At 39.5% G+C, this 18,875-nt stretch overlaps 1 protein-coding gene across 5 annotated transcripts in view; it reads left to right on the top strand.

Annotated features, from left to right (window-relative positions):
• nrg1 (neuregulin 1) overlaps nucleotides 1-16,269 on the top strand; it is a 28,692-nt gene extending 12,423 nt beyond the window's left edge. Inside the window, exons 3-8 of one of the 5 annotated variants that reach the window (XM_040197909.2) lie at nucleotides 4,029-4,087; nucleotides 8,678-8,701; nucleotides 10,871-10,973; nucleotides 11,953-12,106; nucleotides 12,207-12,328; nucleotides 13,785-16,269. In XM_040197909.2, the coding sequence (XP_040053843.1) occupies nucleotides 4,029-4,087; nucleotides 8,678-8,701; nucleotides 10,871-10,973; nucleotides 11,953-12,106; nucleotides 12,207-12,328; nucleotides 13,785-14,385 (1,063 nt within the window). In that variant the 3' untranslated portion in view covers nucleotides 14,386-16,269. Of the gene's footprint in view, nucleotides 1-2,720; nucleotides 2,789-4,028; nucleotides 4,088-8,677; nucleotides 8,702-10,870; nucleotides 10,974-11,952; nucleotides 12,107-12,206; nucleotides 12,329-13,784 lie in introns of all 5 variants that reach the window. The other 4 variants (XM_040197911.2, XM_040197912.2, XM_078088294.1 and 1 more) reach the window with 4 other exon arrangements.
• The last annotated feature ends 2,606 nt before the right edge of the window (nucleotides 16,270-18,875 follow it).

Here is an 18,875-nt window from a genome sequence, read left to right as displayed (position 1 = left end):
GGGGAAGACCCAGGACTAGGTGGAGAGATTATATCTCTGCACTGGCCTGGGAACACTTTGGGAGCCCCGGGTCAGAGCTGGTAGATGTGGCCCGGAAGGGAAGATTGGGGTCCACTGCTGGAGCTGCCCCAGCGACCTGACCCTGGATAAGCGGTTGAAGATGGATGGATGAATGATGGCCAATCTAATAAGGATGTTTAAGTTAGCATTTAAATTTCCCATCTCATTTAAGGAATTAGCTTTGGTAACAGTAATCTTTCCTTATGGGGTTTTGATCTCTTTGTTTTTTATAAATAAATGCAGTGAAAAAGTTAACATTACAAGCAGCTGGTAAATATCAGTTCAATACCAGTTGTAATTATAAATGCAACATCCAGAGTTCTTGAGTTCGGGAAATTTTTAAATCCATTTAAAAGGTAGTTGTGGATCGCAAATAGATTCATTTGAAAAACAAAACATTTATGCAAGGGGAATATTTATTTTTTATATTTGATTTTGTCTAAAATGATTAATGATGTAGTTTGCTGTGCATTCTGAATTATTTTTGGAGTCATTTATATACAAATCACTAAATACATCTGTCAATTCTGTGTGTCAGCCCTGCAATGGGGCAATAATGCAATGACACAAATCGAAACTAAAAGGTTTCAAACATCATCACCTAGTTTTGAGAGTCTAGGTCTCCATAAAAAGAGCAGGGGAGGGAGCAGCATGGATCCGCAAGACATAAATGGGGTTTATTTATAAGCTAAAACCCATAAACCTGCAATTATATTGTGAAAGTCCAGCCAAAAAAGGATCTACTAAAAAACAGTTTGACACCAGGTAAAAAGCCTGCTACCAGGAGGTTTCATCAGGGTCCAGCTGGTGCCTCTGGTGTAGTCACTTGTCGCTCCGGCCTTCATGGACAACACCGCCTATCATTCTCACATCCTCCCATCTGTGGTCACTTCTCCAGGTGCTCTCTTTGCCTCTCGTACACTTTCCTCCTGCCGTGCTTCCTGCTCTCCTTCTTCCCTGCTCACCTCTCTTTCCTTGTGCTGCAGTCTGTCTTATGTAGTGGCTGCGATAATTGGTGTCCAGCTGGGGAGGGAGGGGAGATCTTGCCCTCCTGCAATGCTGTTGGCCAGTTACGTACTTACAGCACTGCTGATTGGTCTGTGTAGGTTAAATGAGCCTCTCTGAGTGCAAGAGATCACTGACTGCAATCTACTTAAAAAAGGCTAAAATAGTGTCCAATGTATGCCTGGTAAAATTGAAAACATGTAAATGAAACCCACCATCCCAATATGGGTTGCCGTTTGTAAAATGTCACACGTTCTAAAATCCTGCGCAGTTTTAGTACATTTAGCATTATCATATGAAAAAAAAGCACGACAAAATTCATATGTCACTTTTTCAAACATTTAGAGAGACATTCATGTAAATTTATGCAATAACTTTTCCAAGGATAATGTTTTGCAGTAACACAAAGTTGTTAAATAATCTAAATGTAAATATAAATACAAATGTTAAATATAAATGTACATGTTAAATGTTAATTAACAGCCACCATCAGATAGAACCACCATCCACAGAAGCATGTGGGGAGGGAAAGCACAAAGACTTTAGGAAAGAAGCAAAGCAGGTAATGTTGGATTATGATGTATTTCATTTTTGAAAAAGGATGATGATCCATGATCCATGGAAAACTGGGAGGCGAGAAAGCACAAATACTCTGTGGAAGAAATCATGGGCATTAATGTTGATGGTAATAGAAATGGGAATAATAATTGCGTTAGCGGTAGGTGTCAGCAGTCTGACTTATTTATCTTAAATGAGCTGACCGTGTTAACCCTATTCTATATGTTTTAATCTGGACCAGAAAACCTTACAGAACTCTCCCTCAAATTCTATAATGTGGGGTGGACAGCAAACCTCCATATCTCTTTGAAAATCCTCATCGGATAAGGACAAATTCAAAGCAAATGTCCAAATGGAATGGCATTATGTCAAAAAGACTTAATCTTGAATAATAGAATAATGTTTACATTTTTTACAATAAATATTCATAAAATTGCCTTCAGTAAAACAAATTGGGTGGCTAACTTGGTCATCAATGAATTTCATTTGTATTGGACAAAAATGCTCCTTACAATTTAACTTAAATACCATCATTCAGTGCCAATGCGGGAAGTAGCGTTCCCTTGTACGAGAGTATGTAGAAGGTATAGTAAGGATATAGTGTCCAGGTGGGGGATCCGACTGTAGCACTTCTGACTCCACCAGTAAGCCAAACGTTTTGGACTTGTTTTGGATATGTTTCTAACCTCATGTCAGTCGGATGCCTATCATTAAACACAGTTTATTTGACATTAACACATTTTTTCCTTTAGCTTCCAAGTTCCAATTTTTAACCATCATCTGCAAGAGAAAAAAGGATGCCCAAATAGCAAACTCTTTCCGGCCCAACAAAAGGCGTGAAAATTTGGAAGCTATTCTTATCACATTAATACTTAGCTTAAACAAATCATGCAAACTTGTAAAAGGTAATACGTTTAACTATTTGGAATTGGACATTTAAAAAAACAAGCATTGTGTTTGGCAATAGCCTTATATCGTGCATCCTTCCTATGTTTTGGGCATGTACACTGGATGTCTTTGTGTTCGTGCACGTGTCTCATATCTTCTATGTTATATGTCAGTACTGTTTATCTCTGTCCTTTCTACCCATCAACCAGGTGCTTGGCTGGATTCACTGGGCACCGATGTGAACAAGCTGTGCTTAAGAAAGTCTCAGACCCAAAACGTATGTGAACACGGCTGTAATCAATCCCACATGTCATTGCTGGTGTTTCACCCTGCCATGTTTTCTCCAAGAAATAGCGGAGAAATTCATGTTTCCCTTTTATACAGCGAAGAAAATCTGATGATAAAGAACGCATTGTTACAGCTGTTCTATTTCTGTGAGCTCAAAGGAAGCTCTCAAAATGGGTCTAATATCTCAAACACTCTCCTGCACTAAAATTTGCATGTACTTCCCATCTCATAAGACCCTATTCACATTGTTTAGGGTAGCAAACTGCCATCATCTAAGTAGATAGTCTAGTCTTAATGAATCTCAAACTATATACTGCTCTTTCCATTCAGCTCCTCCCCATCCCCCTAGTGACCACTCTCATAACAGGTATCCCCTGCATCCACATGTTCATTCACTTGTCCAGTGTTAGATTGCTTACCACCCACATGATTTTGATGTTTCAAGTAAAACTATGTCTTATGTACCAAACAGTTCTTACTCTCCTTAAATCCTTTCTTGGTCTTTTTTAAGAATGGCATCGGAGAGCAATGTACGGTGGCCCACTCTAGCGACTGTATGAGTATTCAATTTACTCCAATGATATGTGATGTCTTATTTAGTGCGTGAGCATCTGCTTTGGGTTGGCGGAAGTGGTAGTGGATGGTTTAAACAAACACAATTAACGTCAATCACGCTTGTTTCCTAATCCTCCCAAACTGATTAGTTTTCCTTAACCCAACTTCCTGTCAAGACAAAAGCCTATTTTGAAAGGAAACTATGCATGTAATGAGCGCCTATACTCTACTGAAAAAAATAATGCTTGAGGGGTTTGTAGCGCATTGATCTGATGCAAAGTGGCAATGACGAAGCGACGGAATTTGACTGGTGCGAAATAAGAATTGCCATTCTCTATGACCGCCATGCATCTTGGTCTATGTTGAGATTGGGTGGGGTCATGACAAATCCTATATTGGTTTATTTGCGGGCAATACGAGAATTGTCCTGAGTGGCCACATTAGTACATGCAAATTTTAGTGTGCTGCTAAGACAAAATAGAACGGTTTATCTGTATGAGATACACACCTTAAACTGGAGATCACAATCCAATTCACTTTTGTATGAAGTTCGGAGATGATTGGTTAGCTGGCCTTTCCTTTAACACCAGTGATGACTGTTGTGGGTTTTACACAGCCTTTGTATAAACTAACTCCTTCTCTCTTCTTGCTTGTTTCTTTTGTTTCTTGCTTAGGTGTCCAAATGAATTTACTGGGGATCGCTGCCAAAACTATGTAATGGCCAGCTTTTACAGTATGTCTCTTTCCTATTCTATCTGTTTTTGGATTGGAGCATGCGCAATTAACAATTATTATGATGTGTACTTGTTCTGGATATCTGTGATTTATGCATCCCAAAACATTTTGCATGTTTAAATTTGTTCCTCGCTTGTTTTGTTCATTTCAAAATGCAAGTAAACAGGTGTGTAGATTTCAATTTTTAAAAGGAAATTTTCTAAATTGTCAATGTTTGCTGAGTTTGAGTATTCTGCTTCGCCTGGCATCATGACATAACACAGCTGTTTTTGCAATAAAAAGTAATCAACAAATGAGCACAGAAGGGGGATTAACCATTACCCAAACAGCGCCAAAGGTGGAACTGAGGTTGTTGCCAAGCTGATGTGAAGTTGTTGTCAATCTGTTGTCAAACAGCTGTGCGGTGGAACCGAGGAGTAATAATAGCAATAATGGACAGCACTACAGATGACAGAAACGCTGCTATCAAGGCTGTTCAAAATCAATGAAGAGTACTAAGCAGCAACATGCTATTATTACATTTAATATGTACCTAATGTGTACTGCTACTAGATGAAATTATACCCTTGCAATGATCAAACAAGTTTTCAATTTGGATCAGTAGGTTAATTGCATTCTGATTAACAGGTGGCCAAGTAGAAAACAATATTTGAGTAATTGTCTCTTTTACATCGGTGATTACTTACATTTACTTATTTCAACTCAACCAGACCCCAAAGACTTTATAGTGCTTCTGTTTTACATAAAGGAAGAGATGCACACATGGCGTGGCTCAGTGGTAGCGCAGGCTATACCTTCAATCAGAGGGTCGGTTGCTAAATCGGCTCTGCCAGTCTGTCCTTGGTGAAGACAGTTAACGCCAAATTGCTGCTGTTGTGCCTGCGGTACGTGAGTATACTTGGGTATGAATGACAGTTTATCCTGATGGTCACTGTCCTGAGTGTATGAATGGGTGTAAATGGGTGAGAGATGACATGACAAGCGCTTTGAGTCAGAAGAAAAAGTAAATTTACAAGTCCAACTTATCGGTAAGAAATGAGTGAGGGAGGGAAAAGCAGTTTTGCAGAATGCAGAGCGGAGAGTGCGGGTCGGGATGTCGGGTTTGACCATGTCCTGGATGTGAGCTGGACCCGACCCATTCACAGCATGGTACGTGAGCACCAATGTTTTGAACTGGATGCAGGCAGCCACCGGTAGCCAGTGAAGAGAGCGGAGGAGTGGAGTAGTGTGGGAGAATTAAAAAAGGTTAAAGACCAGTCGAGCTGCTGCATTCTGGATGATATTCAACCAAAAACTACTTTTTTTTATTTTTTAATACATTGTTCTATTTTTAAGAACCCCATCTGCGCACCACCTCACCTACCCACCCACCCTGCTCAGGAGACTGTTGTATCTATGGCTAACTTTATTAGCTAAACATTAGCATACAACTATACACGTCCTTCTCTGACATCACACGCACATGATCACTTTGCTCTGCATGTCAATAAAATACTACCATTACATTACACACCAGGTGGGTGGGCGATATGCTGTGTCAAATAAACACAAGACTTTCTGTATGAAAATAAAAGTAAATATTAACATTATGTCACTCAACTTTAGTCACTTCAGTTGTTAGTCTGCAGGCATTGTGATGGGGTGTCAACAGTGTATGGCAGGCGTGTCAAACGCATTTTAGGTGAAGCGGCAACATACTGCTCACTTTCATCTCACCGTCTAGCACAACCTATATTCATGTCGGAGCAACACGTTCTCATTCTAAATCTATATCAATTCTATTCAATTCATTTTATTTTATTTTGTATAGCCCAAAATCGCAAATATAAATATAAATTAGCCTCAGAGGGCTTTACAGTCTGTACACATACGACATCCTCTGTCCCAAAACCCTCACAACGGCACAGGAAAAACTCTCCAAAAAACGGAAAAAAAAACTTCCAAGAGGGAAAAAAAGGAAGAAACCTTAGGGAGAACGTAAGAGGAGGGATCCCACTCCCGGGATGGACATACTAATACATTCAATTCCTATGACAGAAATAATTCAAGTAATTGTGAGTAGTAAGCCAGGCGCACAGCAGGACCACTGCAGGGACAACCACCATCAGATAGAACCACTCTCAAGAGCTTCTGCAAGCTCTTGAGAGACATGGACTTAAGACGACATTTCCAAAAAAATATTTTAGGAGAGGGTAATGTTGGTTTATGATTACAGTAATATTATCAATATTTCAAATAATAATGATGATTATGGCAGCAGCAGGTGTCAGTAGGGCCACGACAGGTGTCAGGACCAGGGTCCAAAAGGAACTATGATCTACGGAGACCAGCTAGGGGAGAAAGCACAAAAAAACTCCCGGAAAGAAGCTGAATTAGTCATGTGCATTAATCTCTCTTTAAGATACGACGGTGTCTCACTAGCAAGTGCTTTGTAGGTGAGGAGAAGTACCTTAAAATCTATTCTTGATTTAACAGGGAGCCAGTGCAGAGAAGTTAATACAGGAGTAATATGATCCCTTTCCTTAGTTCTTGTTAATACACGTGCTGCAGCATTCCAAATCAACTGGAGAGGCTAAAGAGATTTACAAGAGCAGCCTGATAACAAAGAATTACAGTAATCCAGTCTGGAAGTGACAAATGCATGAACAAATTTTTCTGCATCACTTTGAGACAGGAAGTTCCTGATTTTTGATATGTTACATAGATGAAAAAAGGCAGTCCTTGAAGTCTTCTTTATATGAGAGTTGAAGGTCATATTCTGGTCGAAGAGAACTCCCCGATTCCTGACAGTGCTGCTGGGTACCAGAGCAATTCCATCCATAAAAACTGTATCACATAACAGCTGGCTTCGAAGGCGCTCTGGGCCTATCAAGATAACTTCTGTTTTTTCTGAGTTTAGCATCAGGAAGTTGCCGGTTATCCAAGTTTTGATGTCTCCAAGACATTCTTGAAGTCTAACTAGCTGGTCGGTCTCTTCTGGTTTGATCGACGGATATCGTCTGCATAACAATGAAAGTTTATGCGGTGTTTCCTGATAAGATCGCCCAGAGGAAGCATATAGAGGGTAAATAAAATCGGTCCAAGTACAGAACCTTGTGGGACTCCGTGACCAACATTGGTGGTCTTTGAGGAGTCACCGTTTACAAGCACAAACTGGGATTGATCCGATACGTAGGATTTAAACCAGCTGAGTGCAGTTCCTTTGATACCAATCAAATGTTCTAGTCTCTGCAACAGAATACAATGGTCTATAGTATCAAATGCGGCACTGGGGTCCAGCAAGACAAGAAAAGAGTCCTTGGTCCGATGCAAGTAGAGGATCATTCGTAATTTTCACCAGTGCTGTTTCTGTGCTATGATGCACTCAAAATCCTGACTGTAAATCCTCGAACAAAGCATTGTTTTGTAGAAAGTCACATAGTTGATTTGCGATGGATTTCTCAAGGATCTTAGAGAGGAAGGGAAGATTAGAGATAGGTCTGTAGTTAGCCAACACCTCTGGAGCAAGAGTAGGTTTCTTAAGAAGAGGTTTAATTACAGCTACCTTGAAGGACTGGGGTACATGTCCTGTCAACAAGAAAGATTCATAATATCTAATAAAGACGTGCTAACTAAAGGAAAAACTTCCTTAAGCAGCTTGGTCGGAATCGGATCCAAGAGACAAGTAGAAGATTTAGACTTCAAAATTAAAGAAGTCTGTTGATCAAGGTGGATTCCTACATCTGAGGACAGGTCGGCACTGATTGAAGGCAGGAGACCATCAATTTTCTCTTTGATAGTCAGAATCTTATCATTGAATAAATTCATGAAGTCGTTACTAGTGAGGTCCAAAGGAATACACGGCTCAACAGAGCTGCGACTCTCTGTCAGTCTGGTTACAGTGCTGAAGAGAAACCTGGAGTTATTTTTATTTTTCTCGATTAATGCGTTACGGAGAACCTTCTTATATGTTTTAAGGCTGTCTTGCCATATCAGACTCCTTGCCACTCGTTATCTAGTCCTGCGTTTAGGCAAAAAACATTCTGTCTGGTTTACAATCCTGGTTGGGTTAAAAATAAGTAGATTCCTGCAATTGACATGCAATAATGTGATAACCATTGAGAAGGCTGGCATTGGATGCAAAATGCTAAATGATTGAAGTTGTCCAATATCAACTCTTTTGACTTGGAATGACACAGTGAATTAGAAAGCTTTGTCATTTATTGGGTTGTTTACATTTTTGATGTTTGGTATATTATGATTGAGTTGGTTGACATTGATTGACAGCAACATACGCCACGAGGAGTTGTCGTCCTGATTTATTAGCATCTAATAGCAATAGACATACCACACTGGTCTTTAAGAAAGGTTTGTAATCATTTCTGTTGATTTTTAGATATTGATTATTTCCTGTAGCTTTAGACTAGATTTGAGATACTTAATGTTCATATAACTTCACATAAAGTCTTAAGTGCATAATGTGTTTGTCCTGACTGAATCCATCGCTAAACCTGCCTGATTTTTTTTTTTTTACTGTGAAAACTACAATTATCACCATCTCATCTGAAAAATCAAATATTCTTTTTTTGTCACTCCTCTGCACTGACAGAACATCTTGGGATTGAATATATGGGTATGGATTACTCCTTCCTCCTAGTTTGTAGGTATAAAACGGCAAGCTAATACCGTCTACTTTCTATTTTCCTCTTGCCAGGTGAATGGATCATACAGCCTTGACCATTAGCACAAATAAAAATTAAATTACAGCAACATCATTTAAGACAAAGCATTGTGATGCTATCAATTTGACATCACAAGTCCCCCGTGTCTTGATTCTGGTAAACAGTCCAAATGCTGCTGAATAATGCTAAATAATAAAAGCCAAAGAGCCTGTGTATTTCTAACACTGCACTTTCACACTCCTTCAGCTATCCATTCCTGCATCTTCTGTTGCCAGTGTTCAGCATGACACAATAGAGTAGCATCACTATCCTTCTAACTTTACCCATATCCTTCCATCTGCCTTCCTGTTCCCACAACATGGTCTCACTCCCAGCTCGTCAAATACCAAATCTTGCCCAGGATCAGTGCCCAGGGTTATAATTAAATGCTTAAAGCAACTGAAATAGTATGAACTGATGAGAGGCGGCTGTGGCTCAAAGGTAATTTCGATCATTATCAAATTGGAATATTAGCACTTCAATACAACTGTTCCTTATTCCTATTCCCCATTCAAAATGGCAGAATACTAAACGATGGATGGGTGAAATAGATTACTGATGGGCAGATGGCACCTTGCATGGCTCCCTTTACCATCAGCATATGAATGTGTTTGTTTGAGTGAATGTTGTACTGTATAGTGCTTTTAGTGGTCAGAAGACGTTTCCAAGTTCTCGCTCTTCATCACAGGTTTAGAGTCATGTTATGTCTGTTCAATTGTGTACAAGAAATTGAGTGTATAATATCAACTGGCCAAAAGAAAGAAGACAATTTACTTTTGTCTAAATCTGGAACATTAACACCATGCTGCGATCAATCCATTTCTCAAAATGGTGGTCTTTCAATAACAAAATTTAGTTAAAGTGAATTGCAATGTATTCTTAAATGATGCTGCAAACACTGATATCATCACTGATAGGCAGTTTATTATTTGTCATCATTTGTGTTGTGAAAGTGTATTTAAAAATACCACGTAAGTAATATGCAAATACCCCTTTTAAAAATATATATTTTTCTTTTTTTTTCAAATATTTGAACCATACAAACATTACAGAAAAATCACAAGTAAGATGAATACAATTTAGTAAAAAACAAAACTATAAACTATATTTACCTGATAAAATAAAGTTGGTGACAAACGGGATCCAACAGAGATAAATTAACATTAAAAAATGTAAACTCATTCATAAAAAGTGTGTATTTGAGCTTTTGATTTGACAACATAGCAAAGATAAACGGAACGCACAGAAAGGTGCAGATCTGCTTAAATAGCCTTCATGACTTTCACAGCTCTGTCTCTACAACTCTGTCTTTCCCGCCTCTCACTCACCCAATCTGTTAATTCAGTGCACTTGGTAGTCACCTCCACCTCATCCGCTCAATCTCACTATCTACCCTACTCACTCCCTTCAGTATTTAAACCACAATAGCTCACTCACTGCCACATCATTCTCTGTATTTATGCCAGACCTTACTAACAACAATTCTTAGACTGATTCCCCGTTGCCGACCCTGTCTGTCTTGGACTACCTCGCATTGCTCCTGCACAAAGTTAGAAATTAATTCAACCACAATGATACAACACATAAAAATGAAACATTTTGATGAAGATCCCCTATAATTTGTTTTCTTAATAATTTACACCATTATATAAAGGAAGCAATGGTTTCTAAATGACAACAAACATATTTTTTACATTTGTGTGCTGCCTATTAGTTTACTACACGGATACAAATGCATCTGCATAAACCTAGGGCAGTGTATTGGCTGCACTGCTAATGGGTCTGGATTGGACTTCAATCATGTCTATAGAAGAAAATTCAATGTTTCCCTGTGCGCCCTGTGTCAGGGTGGAACTACCGTGCGTGGAAATTCCAGACTTTCTTAGAGGGGCGGACCTGATATAATGGTAGGGGGAACACTGAAATTACTTCTAATAGATGGAAGCCTTTGGACTGTTGATTGGAGTAAAAACATCCTGGCATAGTATTTTCTTATTGTGAGTTCATGGCTGGAATGGGCTTAATGTATGTGTCTGTTTTTTACACCTAAAGTTTTAAAATTGTATTGTCCTCTTTTTCAGAAGCTGAGGAGCTGTATCAGAAACGCATTTTAACAATAACAGGAATCTGCATTGCACTCCTAGTCGTTGGAATCATGTGTGTGGTTGCCTACTGCAAAACTAAGTAATTCATGTCACATTTTCATATTTCATTAATGACTTTAAGGTACACTCAACCATTTTCCTTTATTACCCAATAGTCCCTCAAGTTCCTAAATATCCTAAATGAGCGGTCTTTCAAAATAAGTTAGGGAGAATATCCCACACGAGTCACAACAGAAATAGCAAAAGTTCCGCAACCTCAACTTTTAAGTGAATGAGTTATTGAGTGATTAACTGACTGACTGCACTTACAGTATCACAAATTTTCAGACATTTACAAAAACTGAAATCGTCATCATTCCACTAGATAAAGATATTGTTATGATGCATACGCTAATATTTTCTTAGTCAGTCTTCATGCTCAGATGTCTTGGTTTAAACTTGAATAAAAAAACATTACAATGGGGAAGATTCTTTAAAAAAAATACCCCAAATTTTTTTGGGAGTAGCCATGTATGGTGTAAAGGGTCGTCATGGCGCAGGGGGTAGAGCGGGTCCACTGGGAACTGCAAGGTTGGTGGTTCGAGTCCCGGCTGCCCCATGTCTCAAGTCGAAGTGTCCCTGAGCAAGACACCTAACCACTAATTGCTCCCTGGGCAACAACAATGTAAAAGCCATGGGTTTATAGTGTAATCTAAGTCGCTTTGGATAAAAGCGTCAGCTAAATGACCTGTAATGTAATGTAATGTGTGAAATTAGTCTGACAACTGCGTAGTACATGATCTACAAACAAAAAGTAAGATATACAATTGTGTCACACTATTTATTTAGTTACTAATTATTATTAATTTAGTTACTCTTACATACATTACCTTGTTCGAAGATCATGAAAAAACGTTTGTGACCATTTTGAGACATATACTCCACAGCCAAGTAGTCGAATTTAAATATTCAAATGTTTTAATTCAGTCTAGCGTTGCACTGGGACATGTGAAATTGGGGTAAATGTATTTTTTAAACAGCATTTTAAACTTTGCTGTCTCGTGTTTCTTCACAAACAGAAAGCAGAGGAGAAAGCTCCATGACCACCTGAAGCAGAGCCTGAGAAAGAAGAGGACCAAAAATACCAATACTGGTATCGGCCCCAACCTAACGGACTCAGCTAGAGGATGTCAGGATTCTAACTTGCCTCTTCAAGATTTGCAGCTCATCGATGTATGCTGTTACTTGTTGCTATCAAATAAAAATGGTCAAAACCTGTTTAATCTGTTCAATTAAGTCAATTGTCAATGTGTTTGTGCTTCTATTTTTATAGCATTGTAATGAGACAACTCTACAGCATGGAGGTGAGGGGAATACTGAAACTAACCTCTCCACAAGCAAAAAGGCTTTAATGGTGCATGGACCTACCGCATTCAGCGACATCCCAAGTAAGAGGTAAGGAATAACTTAAAACATATTTTGCACTTTTGGTAAATTTGACTTTGTTTTAAGCAGATGCACTTCCCCGTCCCATGTTTGGTGGCTGGAACCAAAATGTTATCAGTCCAACTCTTCAGACACAGACATTTGATCAGAGCCCTTCAGCAGTCATCTCATGACGAATTGATATTGTGGGGTAATAAGGGTTTACTTGCAACACACAAAAAAAGCGTAATTAATAAAACGTTACATACATTAAAACCTGTTACACCTTGAGGCTGTTTTCTCTTAGACAAACCATGCCGAAGTACAAGCAAAAGTCCCCCTAAGCCAACCCAGGGTATGAATCATGAATGTGGCCAATCTCAATTGGAATTTTATCCCATTTTATTCCACTGCAATACAAGCCTCATCCTTTCTAAGCACACCACATTCAGTTTCAGAGCCTTTTGTGCAGGTTTTAGGGGTTGGCGAGGGTTTGGGAAGTCAGACGTCACAGTCGAGTATCATATTACGCTCTTACCGTTTTGGCTTCTGAGTGTCTATGGGAGTTCCATTTCTCGTCATTCTATGCAGATCCAATAGGATCAAACGATAAAAAAAAGTCGGCCAACCAGAGCCGGTATTCGAAAATCGAATTTCAAGTCCTGCTTTTCTGTGCCGCGAGGCCTGCACTACAGCCTCTCTTGAAACTTTACATGTTTACTGTCGAAACACTGCGCTTAGATCGGGTTTTAGGCTACTATCTCGTGTTACTGATTTTATTTCAAGCTATTCTCAAAATTCAGGGTGTGTTATATTGATATCATTCACCAGTAACATAAACTGCTTTTATAACATCGCAACACTCACAGGGGCTCCACTTTATCATGAAAGAAAAAAAATGTCCAAATAGACAAAGTAAATCCACATTAATTTTTTTATCATGGGCATGCCATTTTGGCGCACGTAAAACAGCCTAGTGTGCAAAAGATTAACTAAATTAGTTCTCCCCTTCCTCCTCCATCTGTATTGCCTACTATTTGAACTTGCAATGTCTGCGTTTGAGTTCTACTTCCGGCACCCTGTCGTATATTGGAGAACCCAGATGCACACCATCACTGAGTGGGTCAGTGGGGGCGGGTATCTCCCGGTAGGCGGCCAAGACAGCAGTCAGACACCCAGTGAATATCCGTGGTCGGCCATGCTAGCGGACAGGAACCGGACACTGACGACATGGGAGCCGGGTTCGGAGGCATCGGCGGCAGGTTTTGTGGAACTGGGCGCGGGGGATACGGCAACAGGTCTCGGTAGACGCAATTGTCGGCGTCAAAAGTCGGGGGATCAGAATCGGGCGTGTCGAGAGCAAGCGTCGGGGGGGCTGGAACTGGCGGAGTCGGGGGCGGCGCTGTATAGCTCTATATATATATATATATAACATAGATATATATTAGAAAATGTGTTAAAAAATGTAATTGTAACTCTGTTGTAGGTGTGTCCCTGCCATGACAACCAAGACTCAGGTGTGTCTTGTATCCCAGACCTCTCCTGCAACTCCAGGATCTCCTCCATCAGAGATGTCTGCCCCCCTTTCCAGCCTTGCAATCTCTGTCCCTTCCCTGGCTTTAAGCCCCTCTGGTGAGGAGGAGCGCCCCCTGCTGTTGTCCAACACATGTCAGCCATGCAAGTCTATGAGCAGAGATGAGCAGAAGAGGACCTCTGCCCACTACAACCACGGCCATGTGACACATAGCTTACCACCTAGTCCACTGTTTACAATGGAGAATGGTTACTACATAGGTGAATATGACAACACGGTTAGCAGCCATATGTTCTCAGCATTACCTGAGAAGCTGCAAAATACAAACAACAACATCAACAACAGCAGCCCCGAAAAAATCCCCAATGGCCATGAGCATAATGTGGGTGACAACATGCTAGTGAACGAAAAAGAGGAGTGTCAGAGGAAACACACTACGACCCTGCTGCTCAAAGTCATAGACAGCAGCAGGACTAACCCAGCATCACCAACTAATGACGCGCAAGAAAAGTCATCCAGTTCCACCGCCAAACACGATCCAATTGCTTTGTAAAGTCAAAAGAAAATGCTGAGAATCCTTTATGTTCAGGGCGGAAAAAATGAAGTCACTACTAAACCCTATTTTCTATAAACAATTTGCTTTATAAAGACTTTTAAAGATAGATGGAACTTTTATTTTAGTGATGTAGTAAATAAAGTTTTATAAAAAAAAAATGTACAAATGTGTTCATGTCAAGTAGATAAAGTGCCATACACTAGTATGTAGCAACGAATGACGTATATTCCAGTGCAGAAAAATATCAATGGTGCCTTTCTATTTAGTGGGCTTAAGGGAACATTGTATTCTGGAACATATATTCACCATTTTAACAATCCAAAACAACTTGCTGGCTGCTTTTAATGTTCTGCAGTTGGAGGGGCCCGCTGAAACAACAGTCAGCTAATATATTCATACGAGGTGCATGCTATGTCCTTGAGTGCTGTGATGGAATGCACAGCTCATGTGTTTTCCTCTCAAACCATTAGACCTGATACTGAACTCAACACATGGACTAATGATTATGATTAAATGACCAATAAGCTCATAACCTTCATTTGGCAAGAGATGGAAAAGATGGTTCAATCAAAATGTTTTTTCTTGATCTTAAACTCATCTGGAATCCTGCTGGTAAATAATGGTCATAACTGATAGTTGCCATTGCTAAAGTCTGGCTCTGGAGTGTAACTAATACTGTCACTTATATGCTGAACATAATCCTGTAGATATTTAATTTCATTGAATTATATTTTGTGATTTTATTTACACATTTCAGGTTTACCGTTAATATTTTAGAGGGGACTGCAATTGTAATATTGCAATTACATAATATTTAGATACTGAAAAGAGACAGATACATAAAATAAATAATGACCATTCTCACTTCAGAGACCTAATATCCTAACTTAATCATGCAGCTAATGGTCTTTAAAATATTGAGTGTCATGTCTTTCTATTCTGGCATGTATCCACATCTTCACATAGTGCAAACTGACTCAGAAAAGGTGGTACCATTAAAGAAAATGACTAGCATGAAGACCGGCAATTCTCTTTTTCTTCAAGAGAACCCCTCTTATGAAGTTTAACTGCAATATACAAATGTGTATTTTTGTTGAAAATAAATGAAATAAATGCATACATTGCATACATTGATGTATGCACTTATTTCTTTAACAACCCCCCCCCCCCCCCCCCGCCCCCCCCAACATGTGTTCACATATGCAATCTCATTGTATGGTTGATTTACAAAAACGTTTTATATTCTCTTCTAACATGAGCATATTTTATCGGTCAAAGATTGTCCCCTATTTGAGAAAAAACATTTAGCAAAAGTAAACAAGGGGTGACACAGTGGTGTGGTGGTTACCACTGTCGCCTCACAGCAAGAAGGTCCTGGGTTTCGACTCCGCCCGGTGGGTTTGCCGATGGATGGAAAAGTAAACAAAAATAACCATTATTTCGCTTTGTAATCAACCAGAGTTTTTTTTTATGTGTGTATGTAGAATCAGCGGTCAGCCTATTATACGATTAAGTACACAGACAGATAGAAGTCACATGAATGTGCTGCTCCATGGTTAGTGTTTTAATGGTTGCCATATCTTTCTGTGTGATATGTTATATTAAGATAATGTATTCTTAATTTTTGCTCATTACCAGCTTCAATTACAGATTTGAATGGATACATTTATATTTTACAAAGATTTTAAGATTTAAAATATATAGCCATCTATCACATGGTTTTTGGTACAAAATAGAAATAATCTACTTGCATATTTTGTCACTTGTATGCTAAACAACAACTCACAATGCATTGCTTTTAGGTGTAGGAATGTCTTCAAATTATGTAAATACATCATGAAAACCTTCAACCCTGTTGATTCTTATTAAATATTAAAGCTTTTTCATTGTGTGCCTTAAAATGTCAACAAATTTAAGGTTTTCAACTTAAAAACAACCGAATAATGTCTATTATTACAACTGAATAACTGAATAATTTTAATTGCAATTCATAAAGCTTCACATTTCCTCATATACTGTATGAATTTTGATTTGTTAGGGTGACATCTTATTTCCATATATTTACGTACAATCGAGATGAAAGGCAAGATACAGGCCAGGGCACGTCAGTTTTACATGCCACATAAACTTTGACCGCACAAATGAAATGGGATGGGTTCTTGATTTCTTGTTAGGCTGGCCACTTATTTTAGAAGGTAATCTTCGAAGGCAGATGTAGTGTAGGACAGTCGTTGTGGAGTGAAAAGGCAGAGATAAGGAGTGGGTGATTGCAGAGTTAGGGTTTGGGGGATTGGATTCTAGCACCTTTTTTCTAGGCATGAAGAGGGGTTGGGATTATCCATTCCGGATGGTTTAACAGCATTAGGTCTCTAGGCAAGAATGGCCATGTTCAACCAAGTCTTCAATGCAGCAGTACGGTTAGCCATTTTGATTGGTTCAACAGCATTGGGTCTCAAGGCATGGGCTTGATATGTGGTAGGAGGAATGGAATTCTGGCGCAGTGAAAAGGCTTAGTGGTCCAGGTGAAATTGTATTCCCACAAATGTCCTTACGTTGTCTGTTGAAGCGTCTTCTCGAGAGAAGACTTACTTATCAAGACTTATTCTTCATCAAACCCTCTCTCCCAAGAAAATAAAATGGTAAAAGGTTAAACAAATGGATGCAAAACTGGCACACGGATGCAAAAACATGGTCATTCTTAGGGAACAGACATAAGTATGGGCATCCCCCAATTCAAATCAAACTGCATTTGAGATGGTCCAGTGTGGCAAGGCGAAGTATTGAAGAAAAGCGAAGAACCTGGTGTGTCAGAGTGGGGGATACTCTTGCAAAGTGTCACTATAGCTAGATGTTTACGTTGCTGGTGAAAGGCTAAATGTAGTGTTTTAAATAAAATATTTAGGCATTACATATTATTATTGATTCTAATCTAAAAATTCATGTAAAACATTTGACAAAGGTCTGGAAATCTAATCTCTGAAATTTTAGATTTATAAAACATTGTTTAACCATGCAGGCTGCAAAATGTTATTTTAATGGAATGATGGTCCCCCATCTGATCTAATGCTTAACCAGCTGGGCACAAGCCAGCAGCATAACATTAAACTATATTCACATTCTCCATAAACAAACCCTAAAAACACTTAATAAAACAAAAGTCACCATCACTGCAATATCCTCAAACATAATGTCCTGAGTTGGAAGAACATAATTAAATTCACTCATGCATGTCTGGTTTTAAAAATGTTACATGGGGGGGTATGGCCCCGCCTCCGCTTCGCGATTTTATCAAACAAAGCAGTCAAAGCAGCAGACTCAATAGATCTGCTTCAAAAGATGATTGTGTTATTTCACATAGTTTAAAATTGTTTAGAAAATCTGCATTCTCTGTGAAGGCACTTGTGGAATGCTCTGCCACCAGACATACCCGCACAAAAGATGTACAAAACCTTCTAGTAAAACCTTAAGGATTGGTTTGTGGTCAAGCATTGATGTGCTGTCTTTGTTCTTGTTTCACCCATATGTGCATTTGTCTTGTTGTTCAGTGTTACTATCCATCTCCTACTCAATCCACACAACCCACCCACCCAGACCTCTGTACCCCGACGGGTGACCTGAGAGGTATAGTGAAAAAGGGAAATCCATCCGCCTCCACTGAAAGAATTGGACTGTCTGTTGTTGGTAGGTGCTGGCTCCCCAGGCCCCCACCTTCCCCCAACTGAGGAGTACAGAGGCGGCCACCTTACACTAGTCAAAAAGCCAAAATGGCAGCGTAAACATGGCTCTCTCATATTACAATAAAACCCGGAGTAACACGCAACTCACCTACAAAGCTGCGGGTACAACGCCCTTGCAGAACGAGGGGGCCCGTGAGATGGTCTGCACCTGACGTGGACGTCCAACCGAAAACGAAACTCTGTCTTGACGTCAAATTGAAATCAAGGGAATCCCCACTGTATTTATGAGAGACCCTCCCTCCCCCGATTGGATGATGCTGGTGTTTTTAGGCCGCAATGTGAAGCACGAAAAGTCCTTTAGAAAATGAATCACGCTCCACAGGCGTGCATCTACACAATATTTAGTTTGTAAAAAAGAACGAGTTGTTCTTAGCTACCAAAAAAAAGTTTGTCGCTCACTTTCCAGTCAATTTTTGGTGCGTCTATGTTTTATGCCGAACTAGTTTCTTCAGAGCGTAATAGGATCTTGGTCGCGAGTGCTGGCACTTTTCGACACGTGATCGTTCTACACCAATGAGGTAGCTGCTTTTTGTCAACAGAATGGCAAGATGGCAGCTCCCGCGGTTAGATTCAACGTTACCGATAAAGAGGAAAACACCCGAACATCCTCAAAAGTGGGCTAAATGGATTCTAAATAGTGCTGTATACATAGCCGCGTCCAATAAGAACAATGATACGATAATGTTATGCTTATTAGTCATTTAGATCAAGTTTGACATACCTGGGAATACACCTTACTGACGATCTAAC

This window comes from Gasterosteus aculeatus, chromosome 14 (genome assembly GCF_964276395.1).
Source record: "Gasterosteus aculeatus chromosome 14, fGasAcu3.hap1.1, whole genome shotgun sequence".
Classification (NCBI taxonomy): domain Eukaryota; kingdom Metazoa; phylum Chordata; class Actinopteri; order Perciformes; family Gasterosteidae; genus Gasterosteus; species Gasterosteus aculeatus.
Note: the sequence above shows the minus strand (reverse complement) of the source record. Positions and strands in the feature narration are given on the sequence as shown.